Below are 15,049 nucleotides of genomic sequence, written 5' to 3'. Positions count from 1 at the left end.
CCCAGGCTGGAGTGCAGTGGCCGGATCTCAGCTCACTGCAAGCTCCGTCTCCCGGGTTTACGCCATTCTCCTGCCTCAGCCTCCGGAGTAGCTGGGACTACAGGCGCCCGCCACCTCGCCCGGCTAGTTTTTTGTATTTTTTAGTAGAGACGGGGTTTCATCGTGTTAGCCAGAATGGTCTCGATCTCCTGACCTCATGATCCACCCGCCTCGGCCTCCCAAAGTGCTGGGATTACAGGCTTGAGCCACCGCGCCCGGCCTTTTTTTTTTTTTTTTTTTTCCGAGACGGAATTTTGCTCTTGTTGCCTGGGCTGGAGAGCAATGGCACGATCTCGGCTCATTACAACCTCCATCTCCTGGGTTCAAGCGGTTCTCCTGCCTCAGCCTCCTTAATAACTGGGATTACAGGCGTGCGCCACCACGCCTGGCTAATTTTGTATTTTTAGTAGAGATGGGGTTTCTCCACGTTGGTCAGGCTGGTCTCGAACTCCCGACCTCAGGTGATCCACCAGCCTCGGCCTCCCAAAGTGCTGGGATTACAGGGGTGAGTCACCGTGCCTGGCCTGGTCTCATTTCTCATCTCCTGAGAGACGTAGCTACTGTGCCTGGCCTGGTCTCATTTCTCATCTCCTGAGAGAGGTAGCTGTCCAACATTCTAGCCTCTGAATCTTTTTGTTCAAATGAAATAGGAAGTATAAACAAATGAAACCAACCAATCAAATGGAGCCGGATGGGGGCCCAGAATCTTCTTCTTTTTGAGAAAGGGTCTCACTCTGTCACCTGGACTGGAATGCAGTGGCACAATGTTGATTCACTGCAACTTCAAGCGATTCTCATGCCTCAGCCTCCGGCACGTAGCTGGAATGATAGGCCACCACGCCCAGCTACTGGAACCTTCTTTCTTCGACTCTCCTCTCCCAAGGATTTCCTAAGGCTTTTAAAAACATTTGAGGGCTGGGCACAGTAGCTCAAGCACTTTGGGAGGCTGAGGCAGGCAGATCACGAGGTCAGGAGATCGAGGCCATCCTAACTAACACGGTGAAAACCCATCGCTACTAAAAATACAAAAAATTAGCCAGGCATGGTGGCACGTGCCTCTACTCCCAGCTACTTGGGAGGCTGAGGCAGGAGAATCGCTTGAACCTGGGAGGTGGAGGTTGCAGTAAGCCGATGTTGTGCCACTGTACTCCAGCCTGGGTGACAGAACGAGGCGCCATCTCAAAATAAATAAATAAATAAATAACAAAATAAAAATATTTTGAAGCCTGGGGCAATTGGCTCACACCTGCAATCCCAGTATTTTGGGAGGTTGAGGCGGGAGAATAGCTTAAGGCCGGGAGTTTGACACCAGTCTGGGCAATGTAGGAAGACTTCATCTCTACCAAAAAAAAAAAACAAAAAAGCCAGGCATGATGGTGTGCACCTGTAGTCCTAGCTACTCAGGAGGCTGAGGGAGGAAGAGCTCTTGAGCCCAGGAATTCCAGGATGCGGTGAGCCATGATTGCACCATTGCAGTCCAGCCTGGGTGATACAATGAGAGCCTGTCTCCAAAAAAAAAAAAAATTGAAAAACACTTCATGAGACACAATACGAAAGGACAAGGAAGCCCTCTATATATTGATATGGACCAATCTCCCAGACATATTAAATCGGAAAAAGCCTGGTGTGAAACAGCATATACAATGTGCTGTATTTATGTGTGTTATTAAAAAAGTGAGGAGGCTACAGATATATTTGTATATCAGTAAGGATTTGAAGAATTGTTAACATTGATTGCCTGGATGTCCAAGGAGTGGCAAGGAGACTTTTACTATATACCCCTTTGTACTTTTTATTTTAACAATATGAATGTATTACCTGTCTAAGAGAAAAGAAAGCCACTCTATTAGGGTAGTGCATCTGAAAGCAAGATGGGTTGACCATGGGGATACTGAGACGGTTCTTTCATGGGCTGAGATCTGATTCTAAAAATATAAGTCCTTTCTTTCACAAAGATTTATCTTTACATATGATAAAAGGTAATTACTAAGCTAGTCATTAAAGGATGCCAAAATAGACATAAACTAAAACTAGCATGTTAATGGGATCTGAGGACCCTAATTCAGACACTACTGAGGAAATCTGAGTACTATGCAATGTTTAGCAACAATGCAGAATTTCTACTCCTAGGCATACAAGCCAATAGCAGGAAGTTCCTCAATTAGGGAATTCATCCATTAAAGAGTTACCAACTTCCTAATATGCGCCAGATGCTGTGCTAAGCACTAGGGATAAAGCAATTTACAAAAGAACTAAAATCTTTGCCCTGATGGGGGTAGTCTTCTGGTGGGTGGAAACAGACAATAAACAAGATAAATATGTAAAATATATACTGTATTTCAATAATCCTACAATGCACATTCTCCCCCCATTTTCTGAAGCCTGAAATTCAGGTTTTGGCAAGTTTTTTTTTCTTTCTCTAAGGTACACTTAATAGCATAGTAGATCTCATGAAATATGTGAACATAGTGTATACGGGAGAATAATGTATCAGACTCATTAAGGGCTACAAGGAAAATAAGCAGAGCAGAGAAAAAAGGAGTATGAGGAGGTTGCAACTTAGGGTGTCAGGAAAGATCTATGTAACATTTGAGCAGACTTAAAGAAGGTGAAGAGTGATCCTTACCTTTATGTGGGTGGAGAAGCAAGCATCCCAAATACAGGAAAGAACAATTGCAAAGGGCATAAAAAGGGGAGAAAGTCTCACACCAAGGAAGCCAGGCGATGTGGCTGGAGTGGAGTGAGCGGGATGGAATGAAGCAAAGGAGATGAGATAAGGGAGGTAAGGGGCCAGGTTATGTATGGACTTGCAGGCCACATTTCTACTTAGTGCATAATCATTGTCTTATGTCTAGAAAGTTAGGATAATGTATTACATAAGAGCACAAGCTTTGGAGCCAGATTGCCAATTTATGCCCCAGCCGTGCCACTTCCTAGCTTATATGATATTGGTCAAGTTACTCTCTTGACCTGTTTCCCCATCTGCAAGATAAGGCTAATAACCTACCTACCTTATAGGATTGTTGTGAGAATTAAGCAAACTATTTTATATAAAGAACCTTGAACAAAATCTGGCAAATGAAAGCACTATGTGTCTGATACGGTTACTGATTAGTCATGGATTTTCAGTGCTGCTTCCTATAAATTGAAATCATCGATTAATTTTGCTATACATTGTTTGGTTAATTAATATAATGCCTAATTGTATCACCAATGTTTGTGGACACTGATTTTCCAGCAACCAGTTTTTTTTTTTTTTTTTTTTTTGAGAAGGGCTCTGTCACCCAGGCTGGAGTGCAGTGGCGCGATCTCGGCTCACTGCAAGCTCCGCCTCCTGGGTTCACTCCATTCTCCCGCCTCAGCCTCCAGAGTAGCTGGGACCACAGGTGCCCGCCACCATACCCAGCTAATTTTTTGTATTTTTTTAGTAGAGATGGGGTTTTACCGTGTTAGCCAGGGTGGTCTCGATTTCGTGATCCGCCCGCCTTGGCCTCCCAAAGTCCTGGAATTACAGGCGTGGGCGTGAGCCACCATGCCTGGCCTTTTTTTTCTTTTTTTCTTTTTTTTTTTTGAGATGGAGTTTCACTCTTGTTGCCCAGGCTGGAGTGCAATGGCGCAATTTCTGCTCACTGCAAACCTCCACCTCCTGGGTTCAAGCAATTCTCCTGCCTCAGCCTCCCCAGTAGCTGGGATTACAGGCAAGCACCACCATGCCCAACTAATTTTGTATTTTTAGTAGACACAGGGTTTCTCCATGTTGGTCAGGCTGGTCTGGAACTCCCAACCTCAGGTGATCCTCCCGCCTCAGCCTCCCAAAGTGCTGGGATTACAGGTGTGAGCCACCTCGCCCAGCCTCAACTAGTCTTTTTTTTGAGACAGGGTCTCACCCCATCGTCACAGCTGGAGTGCAGTGGCACAATCATGACTCACTGCAGCCTCGATCTCCCAGGCTCAAGCGATCCTCCTACACCCTCCCAAGTAAATGGGACTACTGGCTGGGAATACAGGCGCGTGCCACCATGCTCAGCTAACATTTTATTTTTTGTAGAGACGGGGTTTTGCCACATTGCCCAGGCTGGTGTTGAACTCCTGAGTTTAAGTGATCCTCCCACCTTCCCAAAGTGCTGGGATTACAGGTGTGAGTCATGTCTTTAAAAACCTATATACGATACTGAAGAGGCTTATAACCTAGCAAAATAATAAATAAATAAAAACCTATCTATGATAGATTTCAAATACAAATGATCATTTATATTTATCCTCCCAAGCAGGCATAGACAACATTCTACTCACTACCACCCCAACTAAAAAACAATCTTATGCAATTATATTTCATTGTTTTTGCTGAGTTTTCCACTAGAAAGTAAGAAAGGATAGAAATAGTGGGCCACTGAAAAAAGCGATTTGAAAAACTGAATTTCAAACCAATGAATTTTGTTTGTTGATCTATTGTCAGGTTTGGTTTAGAAAAAGAAGAATCATTCTTACTTTTGATTATGTGTATTTTAATGATTCATGGGACTCTCATCCTGAATGCTTAGATTTATGAAAGCCAGACGTATAACAGTGCAAGTCAGGCTGTCACAATTTGTTCATGTTTTCTCTTCCTTTATTAACTCAGGTAGTTCCTGAGCATCTACCATATTAAAGGAATTATACTAGATGATTAAAGGGTGCAAACAGGAATATAACACAGTCCCTGACTTTTCTCACTCTACAAAATCAGTAGAAGTGGATTAATATGTAACTATTCCTCTGATATAAGGAGTCCATCTCATGGTTGTTCTCTAGTGACAATGCCTCGGGGATCCCACCTTCATCACCTTTGCACCCAACTGTCCATCACTCCTGTGCAGGGGATGCTGCTAGGGAAGAAAATAGGTCAAATGCAGGGAAAACTCATAGTAAGCTGTTACTACTATATTCACTAAAGTATAGTAACCTACTTTACTCACTAAAGTACAGTAACCTACTGTACCCACCAAAGTTTAAAACAAAACAGGACATTTGACAAGGCTGGTGCCTTTAAACAACTTTGCTAAAATGTCAAGGCACTCTTTTCAATTATTAAATAAGAGGAGTAATAGACATTTGTGGCCCACTCCATCTATGAGCCTCATTCCTGATGATGGGGTAGAGTGAGGTTCAGGGAGAAGGTGAAGTGAGGTTCAGGGAGGGGTGAAGCTTAGGGGCTTAAGTGAAGCTCTTTGCATGCATTTCTTAGTAATAAAAATGCTGAGTAATTTACTACTTTTTTTAGGCTGCAACAAAATGCTCCCATGGAAAATGTCTACGGTAAAATGTCAAGTGTGTAGTTTTAAAGCAGAGGACAATGCTTAGTGCACAGTATTTTTGGCAGTATGACCACACCATTCTCCAAGTTGCCCAGGCTTAAAACCCTGGACCTAGGAAACACATTGCCTATGATGTGTTCCCTACAGTTTCACTTTACAGATTAAAAAAAGGGAACCTCCTCCTTAGTGTAATATTCATATATTCTTTCAATGATTTATTCATTTATCCATCAATATCACCTTTTATGAGACAGTGGTAAGCAACAGAGATATAAAATGAATAAAATAGTCCTTCCCTTAACAGTTTGGTTTAGCAAGCATTTATTGAATGTACACCATATACAGTATTAATAACTGCAAAGTGCTAACATATAGATATGTACTTAGATTTTAGGGAAAGCTTTCAAGAATGATGCCAGAGTTGAGTCTTAAGGAATAGCAGGAGTTTGCTTGATGAAGAGAAGGGAGGGGAAGGGCATATCCAGGTCTGAGAAAAATATCCAGAGTATGTGGGGGAGGCAGGAGCTGAAAAAGTAGGCAGGAACCAGATCATAACAGGCCTGTATGACAAACTAAGGAGTTTGGACTTTATTCTGGAAAGAATGGGGAACTGGAGGATCTTAAGAGGACTGACATGAACAGATGTTTTGTTGTTGTTAGTCTCACCCAAGGATGGACTGGAGATTGGACTGGAAGGAAGCCAGAGCTGAATGCAGACAAACTAGTTAGGAGGCTGTTGCTGTAATCTCAATGAGAAATGATGAGAAGAACGTAATCTATGTCACTCGCATCGAGGATGGAGAGCAGAGGACCTATTTGAGAAATATTCTATAAACAGAAATGATAGGACATGACTATTGATTGGACACGTGTAGGTGGAAAGCCAGAGTCTAAGATTCTTCCCAGCTTCCTGTCTAGCTTAGGCAATTATTTGGACAGTGGTACTACTGAGCACGGCACGCACACAGTAGAAGCAGCATATTGACTTTTTTCTTTAAGGGAGGCAGGGGTAGATGACGAGCTCAATTTTAAATGCTGAATCTGAGACCCGTGGGGAATCCAAGGGGAGAGGTGCATGAGTCAGTTAGCTAACTAGACCTGTGCTTTTTAGCCTCAAGAAATGTACAAGACTATTCTAGAAGCGTGTGTACTGACAACCTCACTGCCAAAGGAACAGGCATATCAATTAGAGAAAGACATTTTTTCATGTTAAAAAAAAAAAATTGAAAACACAGGGATTGAGAGTTAATAACAAAACATTATGTTACTCGCCAAACTGACACAGCAGAACAATGTATTTCTCTAGCAAGCTAAATGTAGGGTTTGGTGGGTTTCCTCCTGATGACACTTGAAAATAGAGGTGTACCTGGTGTTTAGATCTAGGAATTCCTTTCAGCAGGTTTGAAGAGAAAGAGCTGAGAAATGCGCCCTCCAGTGGCAGTGGAATGAGGGGTGTCTAGTAACCCTTTTTACCACCAAACAAAGCCCTGTAAATAAATGCAATTTACCGGGATCAGAAAGCCACAACGCCGGTACTAGTAAACCGTCAAACCAAGCGAACCCTCCCAGGGGCCAGGAACCCTTACCTGTCACGTCGGCCGAAGGAAAAATTTCACTTTCGACTCAACAAAATAAGACCTCAGATTTGATAGCTTGCAGTAAGTCCCGCTTGGCAACAATTAAACACCCTGCAAGTCGAAACGCGTAGTCTAATCAAATTCTCTCCAGCCTGCAGGGCCGGGCTTTGACCACGTGGGTGGCTGCGGCCAGCAAGATCAATCCGCGAAGGGCGGGAGGAGGCGTGCCCCTGCGGCGGGAGGCGGGGCCTGCGCAGTGGGTGGGGCTTCGGTGGAACCTAGCTACGAGGTTCCTTTCGCCTCTGCTCCCCTTTTGCCTTCAACCTTCGGGCCGCCACGTAATGCCACGTCCTCGCGCATGCGCATCTTGGCCGCTGGTGGCGGCTGTTTCCGGGCTTACGGGGCTGGAGTGGCCGCCGAGTTGGAGGCGGTGGTGGCAGCAGTAGGGGAGTGTAGAGTGCGGGACTGGGGGCCAGGCCCTGCGGAGGGCGGGGGAAGTTGTCTTCGTTTTTTTTTTCCGGAGGGGCCAGTAAACCTGGTGGCTGAACGGCAAGATGAATTTCCTCCGCGGGGTAATGGGGGGTCAGAGTGCCGGACCCCAGCACACAGAAGCCGAGACGGTGAGAGGAGCAGCGGGTCTGGGACTTGGGAAGGGGTCCGGGCAGGGACGGGGACGGAGCACTCGGAGACCCGAAGGTCACCTCCAGCGTCCCACCATGGAGGGGGATCCACATGCCACCTCCCCCTTTGCCCTCCTTCCGCTCCTGAAATCCCAGAGTTATTCACTGACGCCCCCAGCTCTCTCCCAGTTGCTGCGGCTCGGCCGGACTGACGGCAGCCGCGCCCCACAGCTCTGTAGGCCCCGAAGCTCGGGCCAGGAGAGTGGTCCGCAGGTGGTACCGTCCGGGGAGGGACGGTTCCGGGGCCGAGCTGGCCCGAACTGCCTCCCACGCCCCTCGGGGCCGTGGGCCCCTCCCTCCTTCCTTCCCTTTCGCCTGTGTCTGCACTGGCCGAGAGGAGCCTGAGGTCCTGCTCCCTCCCTTGCAGTCTGAAACTGGGGCGTTGGGGAAGACTGCGAGAAGGTTTAAAACCCAGCTGTTGGTGAGAGCATGTGGCTAAGAATAAAACGATATTCTTTGAAGCACAAATCCACCTGCTCCTGTCCCATCAACTGGAAGAGCGGTCGTTCTGCCTGGTGTTATTTGTTCAGATCCCGCTTTTCGGGCTCACCCAAATATATATCGTTTGGCAAATACTACCTTGGACGTAGTAGGGATCTTTCGCGCTCAAACCCCTTTGGGGACACATCCACCGCTTTCTGCCTGAACTCGTAATGACACGATTTGCAGCGTTATTTAAAAAAAAAAAAAAAAAAGGTTAGCCCCTGAAAACAGTATTTAATAGTTGCTTAGATTCTAGGTTTAGAATATACTTATTTTGAAGTTTGATTAGTGTTTAATGGAACCGAGGGTGTATGCCTTTTTGAAATAAACTGTTTGAGAAGAATTTTAGATCTACATTAAAGTGACCAAGTATAACACTTTAATGGCCAACTTTGTTAATGGGATCCTGAGGGATAATATAGTAGCTTTCATTTGTCAAGCTATTACCTTGTGCTAGGTACTGTGCTGAGCTCTTTATATTCCACATTCTGCTTTCATCGTTAACTACCCTGCAAGATAGGTGAGAGTATTCTCACTTTAAAAGTCAAAAAATGAGGCTAAGAGAGTTCACCTCTTAGGCCGGACGTGGTGGCTCACGCCTCTAATCTTAGCACTTTGGGAGGCTGAGGCCGGCGGTCACCTGAGGTCAGGAGTTCGAGACCAGCCTGACCAACATGGAGAAACCCCATCTCTACTAAAGATACAAAATTAACCGGCCGTAGTCGCACATGCCTGTAATCCCAGCTACTCGAGAGGCTGAGGCAGGAGAATCGCTTCAACTCGGGAGGCGGAGGTTGCGCGCCATCACACTCCAGCCTGGGCAACAAGAGCGAAACTGTCCCAAAAAAAAAAAAAGAGAGAGGTGAAGTAACTTGACCAATGTCATACTGCTAGTAATAGAGCCAGGATTCAACCAAGAGGTACCTTACTTCAAAGCCTACACTTTATTGCTCATGTCTGTATTTCAATACTTTTTGAGAACTTTATATAATATTATTAAAATTAACTGCAGCTAGTTGCAGTGACACAGGCCTATAATCCCAACTAAAGGGATGCTAAGACAGGAGGATCGCTTCAGCCCAGAAGTTTGAGACTAGCCTGGGCAACATGAAAAGACTCCATCTCAAAAAAAAAATTAACTGCACAGGTCTGATTAGAATTGTTTAAAGCATAAGGTGAAAGCTGGTATATCTGTTTCTTTCATTTGAAAATCACTCTTCTGTCTCTCACTGTCATACACAACACGTGCACACATTTGGCTTCACTTATCCATTCCCACTTGGCAACAAGGCCTACCCTACTAGAAGATCATGTTCTGTCTGGATTACCATGGTCATGCCATAATCACTGTCCACCACTTGTTTATCTGATATTTGTGTTTGTGGCACCAGGTTATGAAATATGGTTTATTACAGCTTGCTTTGTAGAATTAGACCTTGATTTGAATCCTGGCTTTCCACCCCTGATTGGATTGGATATGTAAGAGATAGCTAATACCCTCTAAGTAAAATGAGGAAAATGCCTGCTCTTCAGGATTTAATGAAGATTAAGTGAAATAAGTAGAAAGAGCCTGGCACTCAGTAGATGTATAATGAGGGGTAATTTTTCCTATGTGTGGGTTGAACGAAGAATACCCTTTCCTGTTTTTGTTATTATTGGCCTTGTCACAGTGACTTCTGTAGAAAAGATGGAATGGAATTCAGAATGTATAGGATTTTAAAGCTAGAAAGTCCCAGATAGAGCCTCTTCATTTTGTAGGCACAGAGCACTAGAGCAGCTTGCACAGTGTTGAAGAGTTGGAGCTAGAACATTTTGATCTTGCCACTGTGGATGGGACAACATAGTTTTTATATCACTATTTCAAAATGAAGCTTGAGTATCACTTGTGTATGTTGTATGCGTATACTGAAAGGATCCTTTCTTGTGCTTGCCTAACTTTGAGTATGTACATTCAAAATTGGAAAAGTAATTTGTCTTCTATTTTTTCTTTTTAATCACCTCCCCAATAAAGTAATTTGCCTTCTGAAAATAATTATTCCGAGGTACAGTATGAATAAAACTTGTTTCACTCATTCCACCAGGAAGTACAACAGGTAAAAGGGGTCATGGATTACTAATTTAGAAGTATTTATAGAGCATCAGTGGAGTATATATACAATATTAGATGTTTTAATTGGTGATTTAGTCTGGCCAGGATATTTGAGTTACTAGAGCTTGGAACCCCTAGCTTCTATATTATCATTTATTATTTTGTAGTTTTTTCCATTTCTGCAAAATTAAATTTTTTTCATTGCGGCTTTCCATCTTTCTTGTTTTTTCTAACATCTTTTTCCAATGGAAGGCTTCTTTTCTTTGTCTGAATTCGACCTGTTATTTAAATTCATCATCAGTGCCTTCCCTAATCTGTACTTTCCCCCACCACATTTCAGATACTTTTTCCTTTCTGAGCTACCTTTACATTTTAACTACAGTGTGCATATATCTTATTCCTTCCAGACTCTTAAAGTGTCTTTAGGGCAGGGTTCATAATGTATTTTAATCTTTGTTTTTCCACAGTAGTAGATACCCAGTAAGTACTTGTGAAATAAATGAATTATAGTTTTATTTGAAAGAAATCACAGATCTGTAATCGTAGCAACTTACACATTACTAGGTACTAAAACAATACTTTATAAAGATTAGAAATTGAAGTTCTCAAATGAAGTTCATTGTGTCAAGCTTTTTACTTAAGGGATTTTTCATATTTACTAAATGCTTCGACTGCTTTCCTTTTTTTTTTTTCTTATTGAATTTACATATCTTTTAAATGTGTGAGAGTTATGTGATCGATTGTATAGTATCTAGCTTTTCATACTCTTAGTTAAGAGTAACTTTGCACTGATATTAAGGTGTTCTTCAGGCAGGGGGCTCACGCCTGTAATCCCAGCATTTTGGGAGGCCAAGGCAAGTGGAGCACTTGAGGTCAGGAGTTTGAGACCAGCCTGGCCAACATAGTGAAACCCTGTTTCTACTAAAAATACAAAAATTAGCTGGGCATGGTGGCACATGCCTGTAATCCCAGCTACTCGGGAGGCTGAGGCAGGAGAATCGAGGCAGAGGTTGGCAGTGAGCAACCACTGGGTGGTTGAGATTGTGCCACTGCATTCCAGCTTGGGTGAGAGAGCGAGACTGTCTCGAAAAGAAAGATGTTCTTCAGAACCTGTCAAGTAGTAAATATTTTATCATAGGATAGTCAATTCTGTAAAGTACTGGATATTTTAAATCCAGAATTTCATCCACATTAAACTTTTTCTGTTTTAGAGTCATGTACTTTTAAATTTTCATTTCTCTTTTTTACTTGACACTGATTTCTGGTGATTGAAGCCTCTTTAGCCTTAACACAGTTTGCTGGGTGCAACTTAACATTATTGTAGTAAAAATTCTATTTGTGCTTTTGTTTTTTAGTTTTCTCTTTTTCCCTAACCACTAGACCACCAGGAACTTCATGCTTTTGAATGCTTACGTGTGCTTAGTTTTATATCTGCCTTCCATCTGGCACCTTTTTTTGGGTGGTGGGGGGACGGAGTCTCACTCTGTCGCCGAGGCTGGAGTGCAGTGACATAATCTCGGCTAACTGCAACCTTGGCCTCCTGGATTCAAGCAATTCTCCTGGCTCAGTCTCCTGAGTAGCTGGGACTACAGGCGCACGCCACCACACCTGGCTAATGTATTTTAGTAGAGACGGGGTTTCACTGTGATGCCCAGGCTGGTCTTGAACTCCTGAGCTCAGGCAGTCTGCCCACCTCGGCCTCTCAAAGTGCTAGGATTACAGGCATGAGCCACTGTGCCCAGCTCCCATCTTGTACCTTTTTTAAAGCTAGTTTCTTAAAAATTCCAAGCAAGTGTTAACTACATTTGATGATGAATCATAGAGGCATTTTCTGTTCTCAGGTTAGACCCTGAGACATGGAAGTTGCTAATGTCCATAAAAAGTATACAGAATTAGACCATTGTTACGGGGTCTCTCCAGATCGAACTTTCATCAGCTGTCTCAGAAAGCAAGAGGGCTAACAATATAAACACAGCCATCCTTTCTTTTAATAAAAATTGTTATCAAAGAGTGTGGACTTAAATTTAGATATAGTTTTCGTTTAGTCAAGCACATTTTATACCATGTTACTATAAATGTGTAGTCTGAAATTCCTATTTGGGTTGATGTATTCTATATTAATAACCAGGTCAATGTCATGACTGGAATGTGTTTTCTCTCTTGGCCTGTTTTGCAATAACAATGTCGGAGAGAACTGTAATGATGATTTGTGTTTTGGTCACTTATATATCCAAGCACTCTTTTTAAGTAGGGCCTATTGAATACTACAGGCTTTTTGGAAGGTTAATTATGTAGATTATGTAGGGTTGATTTAAAAGCTAGAATCATTTAAATTTTACATGCCCTAGCGTTACCAAGGTGTGCTTCAAAAAATTTGAATAGATATCCATGAAAAAAACTTTGTCGGCCGGGCGCGGTGGCTCAAGCTTGTAATCCCAGCACTTTGGGAGGCCGAGACGGGCGGATCACGAGGTCGGGAGATCGAGACCATCCTGGCTAACACGGTGAAACCCCGTCTCTACTAAAAAATACAAAAAACTAGCCAGGCGAGGTGGCGGGCTCCTGTAGTCCCAGCTACTCCGGAGGCTGAGGCAGGAGAATGGCGGGAACCCGGGAGGCGGAGCTTGCAGTGAGCTGAGATCCGGCCACAGCACTCCAGCCTGGGCGACAGAGCCAGACTCCGTCTCAAAAAAAAAAAAAAAAAAAGAAAAAAACTTTGTCAGCAAAGAAGTGTGTGCAGTGACCAAAAACAAAGCAAAAACCTTTAATATTTATGCAAGGTTTTGTAAGCAGGCACTGTGTTACTGTTTCAGATATTTTTAAAATGTAGATAAAAAGTAAGCTGTGTTTGCCAAATTTATCTGACCAGACCTTTTTTTTTTCCTCTAGGGAACTTTGTTGTCTATTATTTTGAGAAGCATACTTAGGGAAAAATCGTCCAAGAGGATATATAATTCTGATGCCTTTTGCTTTATTTTCCTTTATTTCATTAAAAACATTACTCTTCAATCTGATTAGAAAAGAATATTATAATTCCTTATATACATTTGTTGATAGCAAATACTGTTCCTCTTTCTTTTTATGTATTTACCTTTTATTACTTATTAATATTACTGCTTTGTACTCTGCTCTTTGTCTGTTATAGGTATAATAAAGTTAGGCTTATTATGTTTATACCTCAGGCAGAAGTGCCATAAACATTTTTTGTGTCAAAAGTTATTCACCATTAATTTGAAAACTTTTTTTTTTTTTTTTTTAAGAGACAAGGTCACAATATGTTGCCCAGGCTGGTCTTGAACTCCTAGCCTCAAACAATCCTCCTGTCAGCTTCCCAAAGTGCTGGGATTGCATGAAAACTTCTGTGATGTTAGATTTTGAGATGCTAGCATTTGTGATAGGTTATTTGGTAGACATGTTTCATTATGACCCCTTGCTTAAAAGGATGTCCTTTTGAAGAGCATAGTTCATTTATTGGAGAGAGCATGGAGAATAAATGAAGTAGTATATTACTTGGCTGACTTAAGGTAATTTTAATGGAAATGGATTCATTGGATTTGTCTACAAAGAGACTTCTGTTTGATTTTTTAGAGTTCCCACATCTCTTTATAGATTATAATAATTTAGGTCATATGAAGATAAGATTCACTTTTGCTTTTTTAATAAAGCCTTCTCAGTAACAGAGTTAAATTTAAAACAAATTTCTGGGCCAGGCGTGGTGGCTCATGCCTGTAATCCCAGCACTTCGGTAGGCCAAGGCGGGTGGATCACCTGAGATCAGGAGTTCGAGACCAGCCTGGCCAACATGGTGAAACCCTGTCTCTGCTAAAAATACAAAAATTAGCTGGATATGGTGGTAGGTGCCTGTAATCCCAACTTACTAGGGAGGCTGAGGCAGGAGAATCACTTGAACCCAGGAGGTAGAGGTTACAGTGAGCCAAGATCGCGCCACTGCACTCTAGCCTGGGCAGTAGAGTGAGACGCCATCTCAAAAAAAAAAAAAAATTTGACTCTTTTTTTGTAATCTAAAACAGTAATATTTTAATTTCATTTAAAACATAAGTGAATTGACTATTAGCATGAATTATTTGTCTTATAGTAAATAGTCATAGTTGGGGACATTCTATTTTAGGAAGGTACAACTATGTTTTAAACTTCATCAAGGTAAGATATCATAAAATTAAATCAATATTAGGTGCTTGACAAATATTTGTTGGATAAATGATTGGTTAGAGTTAGCATTTTAATTGCCATTCCTATTTATTTTTTCCTGTCAGTCAAGTAGTTACTGAATACTTATAAAAAGAATTGTGAAAAAATACTGCAAGCTGTATTATGCTAGTATCCTTTAATTTTTTTGCTTTTATATTAAATTTTTATAAATTATTAACATACATTAGTATTGTTTCATAAGTAAATGTGTTTATTTATGAAAATAAACATTTCTCTAAACAATACTTTTTCCCCTTAACTTTAAAGTTTTAGAAGGTTACCTGCGCAGGTTATTATATGGGTAAATTGCCTGTTGCTAAGGTTTGATGTATAACCATCACCCAGGTAGTGAGGATGGTACCTGATGGGTAGTTTCTTAACTCTCACCCCCTCTCCCACCTTCTCCTCGTTGTTGTCCCCAGTGTTGACTGCTCCCTTCTTTAGGTCCATGCTTACTCATTGTTTAGCTCCCACTTGTAAGTGAGGAAATGCAGTATTTGGTTTTCTGTTCCTGCATTAATTTGCTTAGGATAATGCTGCATCTATGTTGCTGCAAAGGGCATGATTTTGTTCTTTTTTATGGTGACATAGTATTCCATAGTATATATGTACTACATTTTGTTTATCCAGTCCACTATTGATGGACATCTAGGTTGACTCCACATCTTTGCAGTTGTG

General features: G+C 42.3%; 2 protein-coding genes across 3 annotated transcripts in view; one reads left to right on the top strand and one right to left on the bottom strand.

The window, feature by feature from the left end:
• Nucleotides 1-7,073, bottom strand: part of G3BP2 (G3BP stress granule assembly factor 2) — an 86,546-nt gene extending 79,473 nt beyond the window's left edge. The window contains exon 1 of the mRNA XM_025386223.1: nt 6,920-7,073. The gene's annotated coding sequence lies outside the window, so the exon portion shown is untranslated. The remainder of the gene's footprint in view (nt 1-6,919) is intronic.
• A 147-nt stretch (nt 7,074-7,220) lies between these two features.
• Nucleotides 7,221-15,049, top strand: part of USO1 (USO1 vesicle transport factor) — a 90,767-nt gene continuing 82,938 nt past the window's right edge. For both annotated transcript variants that reach the window (XM_025386216.1, XM_025386215.1), the window contains exon 1: nt 7,221-7,530. In XM_025386216.1, coding sequence (XP_025242001.1) covers nt 7,465-7,530 — 66 coding nt within the window. In that variant the 5' untranslated portion in view covers nt 7,221-7,464. The remainder of the gene's footprint in view (nt 7,531-15,049) is intronic.

This window comes from Theropithecus gelada, chromosome 5, assembly GCF_003255815.1.
Source record: "Theropithecus gelada isolate Dixy chromosome 5, Tgel_1.0, whole genome shotgun sequence".
Taxonomy (NCBI): Eukaryota; Metazoa; Chordata; class Mammalia; order Primates; family Cercopithecidae; genus Theropithecus; species Theropithecus gelada.
This window is presented reverse-complemented; position numbering and strand designations above follow the sequence as displayed.